This window comes from Protomyctophum parallelum (genome assembly GCF_964188405.1).
Source record: "Protomyctophum parallelum genome assembly, chromosome: 7".
Classification (NCBI taxonomy): Eukaryota; Metazoa; Chordata; class Actinopteri; order Myctophiformes; family Myctophidae; genus Protomyctophum; species Protomyctophum parallelum.
The window spans coordinates 23,801,804-23,818,752 of NC_139705.1; the positions used below are offsets into that span (position 1 = coordinate 23,801,804).

Sequence of the window (16,949 nt, forward strand, 5' to 3'; positions counted from 1 at the left end):
CTGAGGTGGAGTCTGATCTCTGCTGCGAGGTGGTGGAAAAATAATAGTATCGGTATCGGTATGATTAAGAGCTAGAACTGCCTCTGCCTGTAACATTGGAGCCTGTAACAGTTACACCTTGTACGTTTTATTTTTGCGTAACGTAGAGAATGACGCATGCCCGCACATACAGTACGTCACTTCCCGGGGAAGGCGGAAGCTCTGTCTCACTCCTCACGGAGTCACATGGCTTGTTTTTGTTTTGTTTTGTTTATGATTTTAGGATTCTCTCTCAGACTGCAGCACTTCGCATCTTATTCGGTGATATCCCACATGTTGTCTAGGTAAGTTATATGACTTTATGTTACATGCAACATTCAGCATTTTTGTTCAATTGTAATTCCTTGATAGCTATGTGATTAAATTATTGTGAATGTCAATGCCTTCGGTTATGAATGCTACTATGCTATGTACAGGCAGCTATATCTGTTAATTAGAGTACTGATGGTCACTATCTAACTCAGACAGTCTGTCTCTCTCCATCAGTCCATCCAGATGTTTGTATTTCATATCAGTCTGGTCTGGTGGTGTCTGTCTAGCAACATAACGTTGCTCGACGACGACGTTATTTAGGTTTCGCGTGATTTTGAACAACAGTGGCTTCTTACATAAATAATAACTACTCCTAGAATGGCCGATGATATGCCATACATTGCATGGTGTATTCCACACAGCCACAACACCCTTTGACTTTTTGTAGAGTGATTTATCTGGGCATTCTTGCAAATTCTATTGTTTTTGTAGTTTTGCGTAATAATGAATTGCTGCCTGACAGATGTCATTGCATTTTATTTTATTATTTCGCACATGGAGTATCACAATGCAGTACAAATCATAATAGATAACAATTAATTTGTCTTACGTAATTCATTTGTTTTTCATACCTATCTGATACACCCATGACGAAAAGGAGCAGGAAGAAGAATACATTCTTATAAATACCTGCCCCCCTCTGTCATGGATCATCTATTTTTTACAAAGGAATACATAGTCATGATGGTATCCGGAGAACTCGCCAGTTTACCAACTCGCCGCGATTTAGAGCATTTTAGTTTTACTTCACCTTCATTTAAATTGCATTGAATTGAGAGAGAGAGAGAGGATAGTTGTTTAGAGTTAACACTAGAGAAAGTACGAATGCTAAATGTTTAAAACACCAAAGTACCAAAACAATGTAATTCATTAGTAAACAATATCCTGAATTGGTAGGCCTACTTGGTATTGGTATTCACATACTCACCTTTTTATCATCATCTAGCTGACAATTTAAATGCACAAAATAATTTGATCACTTTGGAAATGAACTATACCATCTGTGAGTTTGACATACTACACTGATGAAGACAGCATGTTAGCATAACGATGAGTACATTGATGAAGAATGTTCGCTGTGGCGACTTGGCGAGTTCTCCGGTATCCGTCATGATGACTATGTATTCCCTACAGTGGGGCTGGAAATGGTAACTAATTACATTTACTCAAGCACTATACTTCACTTTTGCTTTACCTGAGTATTTCCAATTGTTTATACTTTCTCTTCTACAACACTACAGTTCAGACCGAAGCAATACAATTATTTGAAAACTTTATTTACCAGTTACCTTGCCGATATAAATTATTATGTTATGATATAAAACATACATTAACATGCAGTTTAGCCCTATTTTAGGGCAGGCTATTTGAGAATAGCTGATCGATCTACTAGGTAGATCTGCTCATCGGGAGCAATTAGGGGTTCAGTGTCTTGCTCAAGGACACTAAAGGCTCATTCATAGTCTGGCTTTTTGGTGGTGAGGTGACCACCGAACTACAACATGACCTCACGAGCCGCGGTGAAGAGCAAACCACCGCCACCGCCCCAGCCCTTCTCTCTGTTTTTACTCACCACCGCTCAATGTAATTTCAGCTCCGGTCACCTCACCACCGGTCACCTCACCACCGAAAATTCAGACTATGAATGAGCCTTAAGACACTACCGCTTTTTTACTTAAGTAAAATATCAGAGCGCTTCTTCCACCACTGCATGTCACCCATTAGTTTCAGCCTGATCTAACCCCTCATTCACTTCCATTACGCAATTAAAGTAAATTATTTGAAAAGTAATATATAAAGTAGTATATATGAAATCCGATGCTGTTTGTTCAGCCCCCAGACAGGCAAGCATGCACACACACGCACATAGACACACACAGACATGTACACACACACACACACACACACACACACACACAGTATTACAGTACTGTTAATGTTGTAATTTGGGGGTCAAACTGTAGATTTTAAGCTCTCTTCTCTTTACTTCCTATAGCCAGTGATGGATCCTGGGTGCTGTCCTGAAACATACGGGGACTGTTCCCCTGATGACCGTGATGCCACATCCTGGGTATGTGTGTGTGCCAGCGGCCTCTGGAAGGTCCAACGAAGGCGAACACATACGAAGGGTGGACAGGCTGCTTTGAATCCTGGAGATGATGGGTGTATGTATGGTGCTTTTCTCACCTTTTATGTTCTGTCCTTTCCTTATCCTAGAATTGAGATGTGTTGAATAATGTACTGGGCGATATGGACAAAATCAATGTGAGTGTGGTACCAGCTCAGTGGCGTTGTGGTTGGAGTGTCCGCCCTGAGACTGGGAGGTCAGGTGTTCGATCCCCGGCCGGGTCATACCAAAGACTTTAAAAATGGGATCCCTGCTTGGCACTCGGCATCAAGGGTTGGATTGGGCGTAAGTTCCTGCAACATACTAGTGTCATGTCCAGGGGGTGTACTTGTACATCAAAGCTAGCCTGGTTAATAAACCAGACTAATATCGCACGGACCGCGGGATATTAGTCTGGGGAGGCTCAGCTTGGATTTCATTTCCAGGGGGGGCGGGTTGAAACATTTTCTCTTTGACGCAATTTGTCAGAGCTACTGTCAGTCAAAGGTCTCAAGCATTGAAAGTCACTGTACCAAAGCCCGCCCATATTGCATACCGTGTCCCGATTGGCCGCCCCATTTCTCTGGTGTAGGAAATGGGCGTACAATTGAGCCTCTCCAGACCGTAATCAGCCGGCAGGCAATTTTTTTTTGCCAACGGCTGATTCGGTCTGGTTTATTAACCAGGCTACATCAAAGCTGCCTCAAACAGGTTGTGTTTGAGGCCTCCTGCTCCTATTCAGTATTTTAGCCGTGAGTGAGCGGGTCCTACTGTTGTGTAGGTCTCATTTTACTGCTTTCCTCGCAACAACGCTACTGCTCTCCCAAATCTGGCTGTGACAGGCCGTCTGTCCCACACTGGATACTATCGCCATTTAATTTCATTGTGTCAACTAAATCCTCATTGCAAACTAGATTCAACATACTCAAGCCTGCACACATTCTAAATATGCCCCCGAAATATTGTACTGAGCAAATGGACTGTTACCACCTTCAATAATAATGATAATAAGTCTTTATTGTCTCCACATCATATATTTTCTTTGTCATGGACACTTGTACAAAACATTAATAATTCTACTCAAGTTGGAACCCATTTTAACCCTCTGGCTTCCTTTCTGAAAAATAACGTCATTGTAAAAAGATTCACACGTTTAGATATTCTATTTACAATGAGATGCGGATGGGAGCTGGTGCCACTTGGACCCGGGAGTAACGTAGGACTACAAAATGACGTCAGACTTAAATACTGAATGGGCCTCATAGCTCTGCAAGGCTTACTCAATAAATAGCCTATACTCTTTGTGTGTCTGTTTTCTCAACTGAATGAGATGAGTAGACAAATTAAAATTGATTTTTTTTAATTGATTTTTTTTGCTGGTGAAAACCGAAAATAATCTGTATTATTTTGAGACCGTTCCGATACCGATATGGCATTTTTATGGCCGATTCCAATTATGCTACCGATTAATCGTGCATCCCTAATCTTTTCCCCATGCAGCGTCATCCGGTGACAGCCCGAGGATAGGTTCACTGTGTCGGGTCCGAGTGTGTCTCAAAGAGGACATCCATAAGACTGACAGTCCAGGATCATGCAAGGGAGAGGAGATGCTGCCGATCCAAGCTGACCAACCAGTGGCAGAGCTCGGACTAGAAATGACGGCTACACCCATTCCACGCTCTCAAAGTTCTGCCCTGCATGTTCTGCTTGTCGATTGGACAACACTGAGGCTAGGGGAGGGACAGTGTGATGTGACTGAAGCCTGTCTGGAAGGGATGAGAGCTGGAGAGAGATGTGAGGTATGTGGAGACTAGTGTACTTGCTGTATGTACGACGTGAACATATGAAATAAACTACATCAACAGAGCAATGGAGAGTGTGGAAAAGAGGTGAAGAAACGAGTACAAGCAGGTTGGAACAGGTGGAAAAATGTGTGATAGTATCAGCAAGAATGAAGGAAAGGTGTACAAAACGGTGGTGAGACCAGCTGTGTTGTATGGTACTTTAGACTCGAGAGACAGTCGCACTGAGGAAAAGAGAGGAAGCAGAGCTGGAGGTAGCAGAGACTAAAATGTTGAGGTTCTCTCTTGGAGTAACAAGGATAGATAGGATCAGGAACTAGGGACAGCCCATGTTAGATGTTTTGGAGATAAAGCCAGAGGCCAGACTGAGATGGTTTGGACATGTACAGAGGAGGGATAGTGAGTAATCGGTTGAAGGATGCTGAGGTTGGAACTAAGGAACTGCCAGGCAGGAGGCCTAGTAGAGGCAGACAAAAGTGGAGATTTATGGATGTACTGAAAGAGGACATGAAGTTAGTTGGTGTGGTGTGGTGGTAGTGAATTATACCCTAATTTCAGCAACTCAATGCTGCCTACCGTACTTCATTATGTTATAAATTAACATGATGTACTGAAGAACACTAGAGATAAGAAATCGGGATCGATAAGAAATCTATTTCGATCGATCGATAAGAAATAGGGAAAATAGCTATTGTACATGCTCATGGATGTCTGCTGTCGGGAAGTAACCACTTAACTCCAAAATGTTAATTTTTCAGGAAATGAAAAATGTAAACTCTTGGTGTTGTGACTTTATATTGTCAATTACTTGCATGAGTTAGTTGCTTTAGCAGACAGTTTGAGGGTCCAATGGAGTTAAGAGGTTTTGTCCAAAGCATTTTTTACTACTTTCCATTGGTTTAATATTTTCGAAACGTAAAGGGTATTCAATAGCACTGATTTATGCAACAAAAAAAATCTAACTTAGAAGGTTTCCTCTTGACAGCAACGATGAGCTACTTTCATTATTCTTGAAAATAAATTATTCAAATTATTTTTGATTAACTGAATTTCGTCTTTTCTCCCAGATACTATTGACTCCCTTGGATAACGGACCAGAAAACCCAGCGGCACAAATCACAGAGGGAAGCCAGCCTTTATGTGCCACCGTTGAACTGCACTCATTCACACCTGGCGAGGAGTCCTGGGAGATGTCACCTGCTGACAAATGGGACTGGGTGAGGTCTCACAAGGAGAGGGGCGGAGCCAGGTTCAGGAGCGGCGACGTGTGGGGAGCAGCCGACAGTTACAGTCGAGCCCTCAAACTCCTCATCACCCTGTACAGCCACACCAGCGACACAGACACAATCCCAGAGGAGGACGAGGAGGCGCAGGAAGAGACCGGCGAAGAAACATCAAGGCTACCCACCAACCCCCAGGTTCCGTCCACGAACGTTTACCAAAACACGAAAGCAGAACTCCACTCCAACCTGTCGCTGTGCCAGCTGAAATTGAAGCAACCGCAGCGTGCCAGAGCTAATGCCGCGAAAGCCACACAGCTGGAGCCCGGCGGAGCAAAGGCCTGGTATCGCCTGGGCCAAGCGTGTCAGATGCTGGATGAGATGGAGGACTCCAAGCAGGCATTCAGGAGACTTTTGGAGCTACAGCCAGACTCGCCCGCAGCCCAGAAGGCACTCAAAGATGTATCAAGCATAGAGAAAGAAAGAAATGCACAGTTAGGACAGAGGCTCAGTAAGATGTTCAGTTGAAACCTTTTAAAATCACACATCATTGAGTGGGAGGGCAGTGTACAGATTGAGATCTACATTAAAATGGCACTACATTTTTCTACTGCCTTATGTTTCAAACCATTTCATTATTATGTATTTTCCCTCAAAAATGAATGTAAGATACTTGAATGTGAATTATGCCACCCACAAGTGTAATTCTATTATCTTTAGGGGTTGTTGGTGGAAATGCAGAGTTCTGTGTCCACAAAATTAAATTGCAAGTTAATGCAATTATGTAATGCGCCACTAGGTGTCACACGTTAACAACATTTATCCAATGGGAAAGGAAACTAGTCAGAAAAGTGGTTGGTTCTGGCTCCGTCTTTTGAGCTAATTTAGAACTTCCTGTCTGAGAGCTAGCTAATTTAAGACATCCGGTTGCCTTCAGAATAAAATAAGGTTATTTAATTAATAATTATTACATTACATTATTAGTATTATTATTACATTACAGTTATTGTAAAGACACATTATGTTTCTGTGTAAAAATAAGTAATTAAATAACATCAAAAAGTTATCTAAATGGATAAATGCTATTCACTGGAGTGAATATTCTATTATATTCTAAAAACGACTTATAAATCCTAAAGCCTTGTCTATACTTCACTGTGCAACGGTCCTATGCTGGACAATAGCAGATATGCAAACTCACAGCACATCTCATTCAAGACACTGAACTTGCAGATCTGCCATTTTTGAACACACTATAAAGTTAACCATTTATCATGCTGCTCTACGTGGCACTGCATTCTGTGACATTAAACCAAATGGCATTTTCCACTCTATGACACTACTGTTCTACATTTTTGTCTAATAAAATAGGCTATTAATTGAATCAATCAAACTGCATTAACTAACAGAGATACTACTAACCAAGCTATCCATGTCAACATGCTCTATAGGAGTCTCAATAACAGGTATAAGTAACGTTTAATGTTTAGTAATTTTAATGTAGCAGAAGAGGCCATTCATTGAACAGAGTTTTGCACAATTTTAACATCCCAGATCGATTGAAATATGAATCTACTGTGCTGTGCTACACCATGATATATTAAGAGTACAATAACATTCCATTGTGAATAAAAACGTATTAACCACAGTGTAATGCTAAAGGTTTCATCACAGGGCTGTCTGCTTCATGTAATATCATTAAAAGTGTTGTTGGTGACAGTTATATGAGTTGGAAGCATTAAGACCCATTTTAACCCTCAATGGCTTCCTTTCTGACAAATAACGTTATTGTAAAAATAAAAAAAAGATTCACGCGTTCATATGTAGCTATTTTGCATTAGAAGCGGATGGGACCAAGGGACCCGGATGTAACGTAGGGGCAATATGACTACAATATGTCTACAATAGATTCGCGGTTAAATCTCGCGGGCGTGGCCTCACACCGGAAGGAAGTGCCGCCGCCCTCAAATACGGAAGAGACGCGTGGAGGTAGGTTTGGTCAGTGTTTGTTTGGAAGTGCCACGTCACCATCGGTCTTCGGAGCAAGTAAGTGATAAATGTTATTTAATACTTAACGCTGTTGTTGTTTGTGTGTTCAAACGTCTATCACTTGAAGTTACTTGTTATGATGTTTATATATGATGTTTGTACGAAACTGTAAAACAGTGTTTCAGTAGCCGAATGGTTAGTGTCGAAGGTTTATAAACAACTATGCCCGGCCTCAATGTTTACTAACCGTCGACAGTACCCACTCGACTACCGAAACACGGCTTTAAAGAGTATTATTTACATATCTAAACACAACAAGTAACTTCAAAAGTGATAACATGTTTGAGCCACGGACCACCATTTCACATTAATAGACTCTCACAATGGTGGTCAGTGGCTCAAATGGGTCTGAGAGACTAGATGGCCTCAAATGTTGGTCCGTGGCTCAAACGCTGAATAAATAATCGACTAGAGGTGAGAAGAGTATTGTCTGGTAGGTAAAAGGACAAACATTCTGTGAAAATTGGCACGAAGCAACAAACATTCTTTGAAATTGGTGGGAAACGATCCCTGGCACTCATGTTAACAAAGCTCAGTCACTAACCACTATCGCTATGCTACAATCAGCATTATAAAATCCAAGGATCAAAAGTAGCAATCTTCTACATTCTCTAATTGTGTAGTTTTTTGGAAATTAAGCAGATGCTTAACAACAATTGAACTATTGAGAGTGTAAAGATCTACTATTGGGGTCAATTTGGTTACCTAAATTAAATTGCTCTATAGTGTGACAGTAATCATTGCTATAGTGTGTGTTCAGTAACAGTGTTAAATAGCTCTATAGTGTGACAGTAATCATTGCTATAGTGTGTGTTCAGTAACAGTGTTAAATAGCTCTATAGTGTGACAGTAATCATTGCTATAGTGTGTGTTCAGTAACAGTGTTAAATAGCTCTATAGTGTGACAGTAATCATTGCTATAGTGTGTGTTCAGTAACAGTGTTAAATAGCTCTATAGTGTGACAGTAATCATTGCTATAGTGTGTGTTCAGTAACAGTGTTAAATAGCTCTATATTGTGACAAAATCATTGCTATAGTGTTTGTTCAGTAACAGAGGTCTCCCGGTCTCTCCAGTTTTTTGTTAAACACAGTCCCATAGTAACGGTACCTCTCATTCAGTCCCATTCACTCCCATTCACTTTTATTCACTCCCATTCAGTCACATAGTAACAGTACACCCCATTCAGTCCCATTCACTCTCATCGTATCAGTCCCATAGTAACAGTACCTCCCATTCACTCCCATTCACTCAAATAGTATCAGTCCCATAGTAACAATACCTCCCATTCACTCCCATCCACTCCCATGCACTCCCATAGTATCAGTCCCATAGTAACAGTACCTCCCTTTCACTCCCATTCACTCCCATAGTATCAGTAACTCCCATTATCTTGCAACACAGCAGCCAAGTATATGCAGAACACATATACACGCATTTGACACAAACAACAAGACAATTTACATACATAAAGACATGAAGACAAGAGCAATATCCACCGCTTAGATTATCCTGTGGCTACTACAACTCCTGATTAAACCCTTTTCTATTCATTAAAGAGCTGGAGAGACAGGAATATTCCTGTTACTGAACACACACTATAGCAATTATTACTGTCACAATAACTTTGTACTTTTGCTACTGATGTTTGTGTGCAACATTTGAGCTGGTGTCAAGTCACCTTAATTCAAGTGATAGATTATATACAGGGGCATGCCATATGGTCTACCTGCACAGCCTTTGTGATTACTGGTAGATCACGATGTACCTTTTGGGCACCCCTGCAATACAGGATTCCTGTCCAGAATTGTTTTTTATTAAATATAGAGGGTTTAAGTGTAGGGTTTGTCATGTTGGTGTTCTCTATAACTTTTCGTCCTGGGCATGACGTTAAACTGTCCAGTGTAACTCCAAGTTACATGGGGTGGGTATGGTTTGAGAGTTTGTGATGCTCAGTTCTTTTTTTGCGTCTCGGTTCCTCAGGTGGAAGCTGCATAGTTGGGTTTTTGATGGGTTGGGTTTCAAGTGGCTGGTCGTTTGTTTAGATATTGAAAAGGAGGGGGGCGAGCGCGCTACCTTGTGGGAGGCCGTTCTTTTCGGCTTTCCATTTACTCCTCTGGTCATTTAACTGAACATAGAAGCGCCTGTTGTTGAGGAGGCTTTTCCTGACCATTGTGCGGTGTTGGACAGTGTCGTAGGCAGCAGAGAGATCTCTGAATGCTGCTCCAGTTATTTGTTTCCCCTCAAACCCATCCTCAATGTGTTGGGTGAGGTTGAGCTCTGTCCAGCACAGGAGCGGCTGGGACGGAAACCAGCTTGGTCTTTAGTCAGCTTGGTATCTATGAGTGGCAACAAGGCGTTGGAGTAGCAGCTTCTCATATAGCCTTGTAGGTGATGCAGAGGGAAATGGGTCGGTAGCTCTTTGTGGATAATGGGTCTATGCCAGGTTTAGGGATTGCAACCACGTTGGCCTTTTCCCAGACAGAAGGGATGGTTTTCTGTGCTATGCATGTGTTCAGCATCCCCACAAGCCAGGTCTTTGCGTTGGGTCCCAGGTGCTGTAACATTTCTGCCAGTAGGTCATCAATCCCTGCTGCTTTTCCGGGTTTCAACTTTCCCATTGCAGTTTCAAGTTCTTCTAGGTCGAAGGGTTTGGTTTGAGGGCTGGCTGATTGTGGTTGGTCTGATACCACTGTGCGATGGTATTCTCCTGTGGGTCGGTGGCGGTCTTGGTCACAACTGGTGGCCAACAGTTGTAACCAACACCGCCACCGACCCACATAGAATACCATCGCACAGTGGTATCAGACCAACCACAATCAGCCAGCCCTCAAACCAAACCCTTCGACTTAGAAGAACGTGAAACTGCAATGGGAAAGTTGAAACCCGGAAAAGCAGCAGGGATTGATGGCATACTGGCAGAAATGATACAGCACCTGGGACCTATCGCAAGGACCTGGCTTGTGGGGATGCTGAACACATGCATAGCACAGAAAACCATCCCTTCTGTTTGGAAAAAGGCTGGAGTAGTTGCAATCCCTAAACCTGGCAAAGACCCATTATCCCCGAAGAGCTACCGACCCATTTTCCTCCTCTGCATCACCTACAAGCTCTATGAGAGGCACTACAATTTCTGAACAGACTATATTTACATCAATATGTCTGGGTCCCCACCTACTCACTCAGGGTTGACGTGTCACACCTGCAGTGATGGGAGGGGCACCAAAATGTGGTATTTTGATTGTTTAATGGGGGCACTCCCTTAGTATAAAAGTAATAATAATAATAATAATAATGGATTTTATTTATAATGCACTTTACATTCTATTGAACCTCAAAGTGCTACAATGAAATGAAAACAAAACAAAAATCAATAAAAGAAAAACATAACATATAGGCTAAGGCAGAGGGCAGTTAAAAACAAATTTATGAAAAAGCTTTACTAAAAAGGTGAGTTTTAAGTCCTCTCTTAAAAGTGTCCGTAGACTGTGGTGCTCTGAGTTGTTCCGGAAGAGCATTCCACAGGTCAGGGGCCACCGAACAAAAGGCCCGGTCGCCCATGGTTCGCAACTTGGTCATGACGGGTTTGAGGAGGTTGGTGTTCGAAGAGCGGAGGTTGCGTGATGATGACTGAAGGGATATGAGTTCTTTGAGGTAGGGGGGGGCGGTACCATGGATGCACTGATGTGTCAGCAGGGAAATCTTGTACTCGGTCCGGGATGCGATGGGGAGCCAGTGAAGTGATTTGAGGATGGGTGTGATGTGCTCTCTCTTACGCACCCTCATCAGGATCCTGGCAGCGCTGTTTTGTATGTATTGGAGCTTTCTGAGGCTCTTGCCAGGGATCCTGATGAGGAGTGCGTTGCAATAGTCCAGCCTGGAGGAGACAAAGGCATGGACGAGTTTTTCGGAGTCGGCAATGGTGAGTGAGGGGCGGAGTTTGGAGATGTTTCTGAGGTGGTAGAAGGAGGTTTTGTATATGTAGTTGATGTGGGATTCAAAGTTCAACTGAGGGTCCATTTTTACTCCGAGGTTTGTGACAGTTTGTGAGAGTGTATGTTTTGTGTACACATGACCTGATGAAGATCAAATGGATCGAAACGCTGTCAGTATTTCAACAAAGAACGTCTTTCTTATACCTGTGGTGTGCGGGCTCCATCCAATACCTACACCAGTTGTGATGCAACAGAGTTTGCTGTGACCGTTGTGAATTATGGGTGGTGTGGTTTTTGCCAAGACGGTGGATTGTGGCCCATGCCTTCCTGCTGTTATTTGACATGTTGGTGTTCTCTATATCTTTTCGTCCTGGGCATGACGTTAAACTGTTCCGTTCGAGAGGACCAGCGACCCTCGAATGTAAACGGCCACGAAAGGAAATTATGTGTGTGTGAGGTGTTCTCTATAGGTTGGGTTTCAGGTGGTTGTATTGTAGTAGCTTGACATTTCTTGGAGGGCACTTTCAAGGACAGACTCAATCTTCTGGAAGTCTGCTTGTTGGGTCGTAATGCAGAGGTTGTCGGCGTAGATGAAACGCTGGCATTAGGCATTGGGTAGTGGCTGGTCGTTTGTGTAGATATTGAAAAGGAGGGGGGCGAGCACGCTACCTTGTTGGAGGCCGTTCTTTTGGGCTTTCCATTTACTCCTCTGGTCATTTAACTGGACATAGAAGCGCCTGTTGTTGAGGAGGCTTTTCCTGACCATTGTGCGGTGTTGGACAGTGTCGTAGGCAGCAGAGAGATCTCTGAATGCTGCTCCAGTTATTTGTTTCCCCTCAAACCCATCCTCAATGTGTTGGGTGAGGTTGAGCTCTGTCCAGCACAGGAGCGGCTGGGACGGAAACCAGCTTGGTCTTTAGTCAGCTTGGTATCTATGAGTGGCAACAAGGCGTTGGAGTAGCAGCTTCTCATATAGCCTTGTAGGTGATGCAGAGGGAAATGGGTCGGTAGCTCTTTGTGGATAATGGGTCTATGCCAGGTTTAGGGATTGCAACCACGTTGGCCTTTTCCCAGACAGAAGGGATGGTTTTCTGTGCTATGCATGTGTTCAGCATCCCCACAAGCCAGGTCTTTGCGTTGGGTCCCAGGTGCTGTAACATTTCTGCCAGTAGGTCATCAATCCCTGCTGCTTTTCCGGGTTTCAACTTTCCCATTGCAGTTTCAAGTTCTTCTAGGTCGAAGGGTTTGGTTTGAGGGCTGGCTGATTGTGGTTGGTCTGATACCACTGTGCGATGGTATTCTCCTGTGGGTCGGTGGCGGTCTTGGTCACAACTGGTGGCCAACAGTTGTAACCAACACCGCCACCGACCCACATAGAATACCATCGCACAGTGGTATCAGACCAACCACAATCAGCCAGCCCTCAAACCAAACCCTTCGACTTAGAAGAACGTGAAACTGCAATGGGAAAGTTGAAACCCGGAAAAGCAGCAGGGATTGATGGCATACTGGCAGAAATGATACAGCACCTGGGACCTATCGCAAGGACCTGGCTTGTGGGGATGCTGAACACATGCATAGCACAGAAAACCATCCCTTCTGTTTGGAAAAAGGCTGGAGTAGTTGCAATCCCTAAACCTGGCAAAGACCCATTATCCCCGAAGAGCTACCGACCCATTTTCCTCCTCTGCATCACCTACAAGCTCTATGAGAGGCACTACAATTTCTGAACAGACTATATTTACATCAATATGTCTGGGTCCCCACCTACTCACTCAGGGTTGACGTGTCACACCTGCAGTGATGGGAGGGGCACCAAAATGTGGTATTTTGATTGTTTAATGGGGGCACTCCCTTAGTATAAAAGTGTATGTTTTGTGTACACATGACCTGATGAAGATCAAATGGATCGAAACGCTGTCAGTATTTCAACAAAGAACGTCTTTCTTATACCTGTGGTGTGCGGGCTCCATCCAATACCTACACCAGTTGTGATGCAACAGAGTTTGCTGTGACCGTTGTGAATTATGGGTGGTGTGGTTTTTGCCAAGACGGTGGATTGTGGCCCATGCCTTCCTGCTGTTATTTGACATGTTGGTGTTCTCTATATCTTTTCGTCCTGGGCATGACGTTAAACTGTTCCGTTCGAGAGGACCAGCGACCCTCGAATGTAAACGGCCACGAAAGGAAATTATGTGTGTGTGAGGTGTTCTCTATAGGTTGGGTTTCAGGTGGTTGTATTGTAGTAGCTTGACATTTCTTGGAGGGCACTTTCAAGGACAGACTCAATCTTCTGGAAGTCTGCTTGTTGGGTCGCAATGCAGAGGTTGTCGGCGTAGATGAAACGCTGGCATTAGGCATTGGGTAGTGGCTGGTCGTTTGTGTAGATATTGAAAAGGAGGGGGGCGAGCACGCTACCTTGTTGGAGGCCGTTCTTTTGGGCTTTCCATTTACTCCTCTGGTCATTTAACTGGACATAGAAGCGCCTGTTGTTGAGGAGGCTTTTCCTGACCATTGTGCGGTGTTGGACAGTGTCGTAGGCAGCAGAGAGATCTCTGAATGCTGCTCCAGTTATTTGTTTCCCCTCAAACCCATCCTCAATGTGTTGGGTGAGGTTGAGCTCTGTCCAGCACAGGAGCGGCTGGGACGGAAACCAGCTTGGTCTTTAGTCAGCTTGGTATCTATGAGTGGCAACAAGGCGTTGGAGTAGCAGCTTCTCATATAGCCTTGTAGGTGATGCAGAGGGAAATGGGTCGGTAGCTCTTTGTGGATAATGGGTCTTTGCCAGGTTTAGGGATTGCAACCACTTTGGCCTTTTCCCAGACAGAAGGGATGGTTTTCTGTGCTATGCATGTGTTCAGCATCCCCACAAGCCAGGTCTTTGCGTTGGGTCCCAGGTGCTGTAACATTTCTGCCAGTAGGTCATCAATCCCTGCTGCTTTTCCGGGTTTCAACTTTCCCATTGCAGTTTCAAGTTCTTCTAGGTCGAAGGGTTTGGTTTGAGGGCTGGCTGATTGTGGTTGGTCTGATACCACTGTGCGATGGTATTCTCCTGTGGGTCGGTGGCGGTCTTGGTCACAACTGGTGGCCAACAGTTGTAACCAACACCGCCACCGACCCACATAGAATACCATCGCACAGTGGTATCAGACCAACCACAATCAGCCAGCCCTCAAACCAAACCCTTCGACTTAGAAGAACGTGAAACTGCAATGGGAAAGTTGAAACCCGGAAAAGCAGCAGGGATTGATGGCATACTGGCAGAAATGATACAGCACCTGGGACCTATCGCAAGGACCTGGCTTGTGGGGATGCTGAACACATGCATAGCACAGAAAACCATCCCTTCTGTTTGGAAAAAGGCTGGAGTAGTTGCAATCCCTAAACCTGGCAAAGACCCATTATCCCCGAAGAGCTACCGACCCATTTCCCTCCTCTGCATCACGTCTTTCTTATACCTGTGGTGTGCGGGCTCCATCCAATACCTACACCAGTTGTGATGCAACAGAGTTTGCTGTGACCGTTGTGAATTATGGGTGGTGTGGTCTTTGCCAAGACGGTGGATTGTGGCCCATGCCTTCCTGCTGTTATTTGTCATTATGGTGTTCTCTATATCTTTTCGTCCTGGGCATGACGTTAAACTGTTCCGTTCGAGAGGACCGGCGACCCTCGAATGTAAACGGCCACGAAAGGAAACTGTGTGTGTGAGGTGTTCTCTATCATTTCATTCCAGACTTCACTGTCTATCTCCTGTGTTTTCCATTCATCTTGAGCGTTACACAGTCGTCTGATGTGCGGGGGGAGGTGCCGGCTAGCGCATAAAGGCACGGACGGGACAGGTGTTGTCTTGACCCATCCCGTGATGATGCGACAGGTGTCATTTAGGGCTGTGTCGACCAATTTGGTGTGACGTGATCGGCTCCAGCTTGAGCAGGCATACTCTGCTGTAGAGAAAGACAGGGCCATGGCAGTTGCACGGATTGTTTGTGGGTCTGCGCCCCACTTGGGAGTTCACTAGTTTTCACAGGATGTTATTGTGGGTGTTGACCGTGGCTTTTGTGTTCTCCAGGTGTTTTTTTGAAGAAGAGTGTCCTGTCCAGTGTAACTCCAAGATACATGGGGTGGGTATGGTTGGAGAGTTTGTGACCATCCCAAGTGACGCTCAGTTCTTTTCTCGCGTCTCGGTTCCTCAGGTGGAAGCTGCATAGTTGGGTTTGTGTGTCTTTCTTTTTCTGTCTTTCTTTCTTAGGACGGAGATCAAGGTAGACGCCATAGGAAGGCTCAACACTAGCCGATGCCCCTAGAGATCCATCCCAAAGCTTCCCTCAGGGAGCACAGCTAGCCAGCAAGCCTGCCCAGTCAGCCAACGCAGCCAGTCAGCTCCGCCAGTCAGCCAGTGTAGAAAGTCAGGCTGCCAAGACAGAGCATATCAGCCCTTGCAGTCAGCCATTGCAGCCATACCAGCCTTGCTCAGTCAGCTCAGCCAGGCCTCTCTTGAGGCCTGGCTCTCTGTCTGCCTGGCCCGGTCTGCCCTGCCCTGCCTTGCAGCAACAGAACCAGCCTTTCTGGAAAGCCAGCCAGCTCAGAATGCGAGCTGAGCAAGCCAGTGCAGCAGCAAGCCCAGACTAGGTTACCGCAGCCTTACTGTGCAGCCACAGCCACTCAGTCTAGACCAGCAGGAGCTGGCCAGGCTCCAACCCTTGCAGCGCAGCCTTAGGCCGGACAGTCCCCCTGCCTGCACTTTGTTGCCTTCCTGGCCTGTCTGCCTGCCTAGGCGCCTCGGTCTTCCTGTCTGTCTGCCTTGGCCTGCCAGTCTGAAACTGGTTTAGACTAACTGCGTGCTTGCCAGCTGCGCTGGCTTGCTGAGCTCGTATTCTGAGCTGGCTGGCTTGCCAGCAAGGCTGGTTCTGTTGCTGCAAGGCAGGGCGGGGCAGACCGGGCCAGGCAGACAGAGAGCCAGGCCTCGAGAGAGGCCTGGCTGAGCTGACTGAGCAAGGCTGGTATGGCTACAATGGTTGACTGCAAGGGCTGATGTGCGCTGGCTTGGCAGCCTGACTTTCTACACTGGCTGACTGGCGGAGCTGGCTGGCTGCGTTGGCTGACTGGGCGGGCTTGCTGGCTAGCTGGCTTGCTGGACTCCCTGAGGGAAGCTTTGGGATGGATCTCTAGGGGCATCGGCTTGTGTTGAGCCTTCCAACGGCGTCTACCTTGATCTTCGTCCTAAGAAAGAAAGACAGAAAAAGAAACACACACACAAACTCAACTATGCAGCTTCCACATGAGGAAGGCAGGCAGGCACGCAGGCAGGCACAAGCTGCCTGCGTGCTTGCTTCGCCCTCCAGTTGCTGCTCCAGTTATTTGTTTTCCCTCAAACCCATCCTCAATGTGTTGGGTGAGGTTGAGCTCTGTCCAGCACAGGACGGGACGGAAACCAGCTTGGTCTTTAGTCAGCTTGGTGTCTATGAGTGGTATGAGGCGTTGGAGTA

At 45.2% G+C, this 16,949-nt stretch overlaps 1 protein-coding gene across 2 annotated transcripts; it reads left to right on the forward strand.

Moving 5' to 3' along the window:
* Positions 1 to 229: 229 nt before the first annotated feature.
* fkbpl (FKBP prolyl isomerase like) lies at positions 230 to 6,407 on the forward strand. 2 transcript variants are annotated; one of them, XM_083768337.1, is made up of 4 exons: positions 230 to 323; positions 2,348 to 2,516; positions 3,959 to 4,257; positions 5,328 to 6,407. In XM_083768337.1, the coding sequence occupies exons 2-4, from the start codon at positions 2,354 to 2,356 to the stop codon at positions 6,006 to 6,008; spliced, it is 1,143 nt and encodes a 380-aa protein (XP_083624463.1). In that variant the 5' UTR covers positions 230 to 323; positions 2,348 to 2,353; the 3' UTR covers positions 6,009 to 6,407. The 2 variants fall into 2 exon arrangements, with proteins under 2 accessions (XP_083624463.1, XP_083624464.1); XM_083768338.1 differs by lacking the exon at positions 230 to 323 and having other exon boundaries at positions 2,396 to 2,520.
* Positions 6,408 to 16,949: the final 10,542 nt, after the last annotated feature.

Excerpts from the sequence above, each read along its gene's own strand:
- fkbpl (XM_083768337.1), top strand. The coding sequence starts at position 2,354 with ATGGATCCTGGGTGCTGTCCTGAAACATACGGGGACTGTTCCCCTGAT. Across the intron at positions 2,517-3,958 it reads GAATCCTGGAGATGATGGGT|CGTCATCCGGTGACAGCCCG; the intron begins GTATGTATGGTG and ends TTCCCCATGCAG. Across the intron at positions 4,258-5,327 it reads GAGCTGGAGAGAGATGTGAG|ATACTATTGACTCCCTTGGA; the intron begins GTATGTGGAGAC and ends CTTTTCTCCCAG.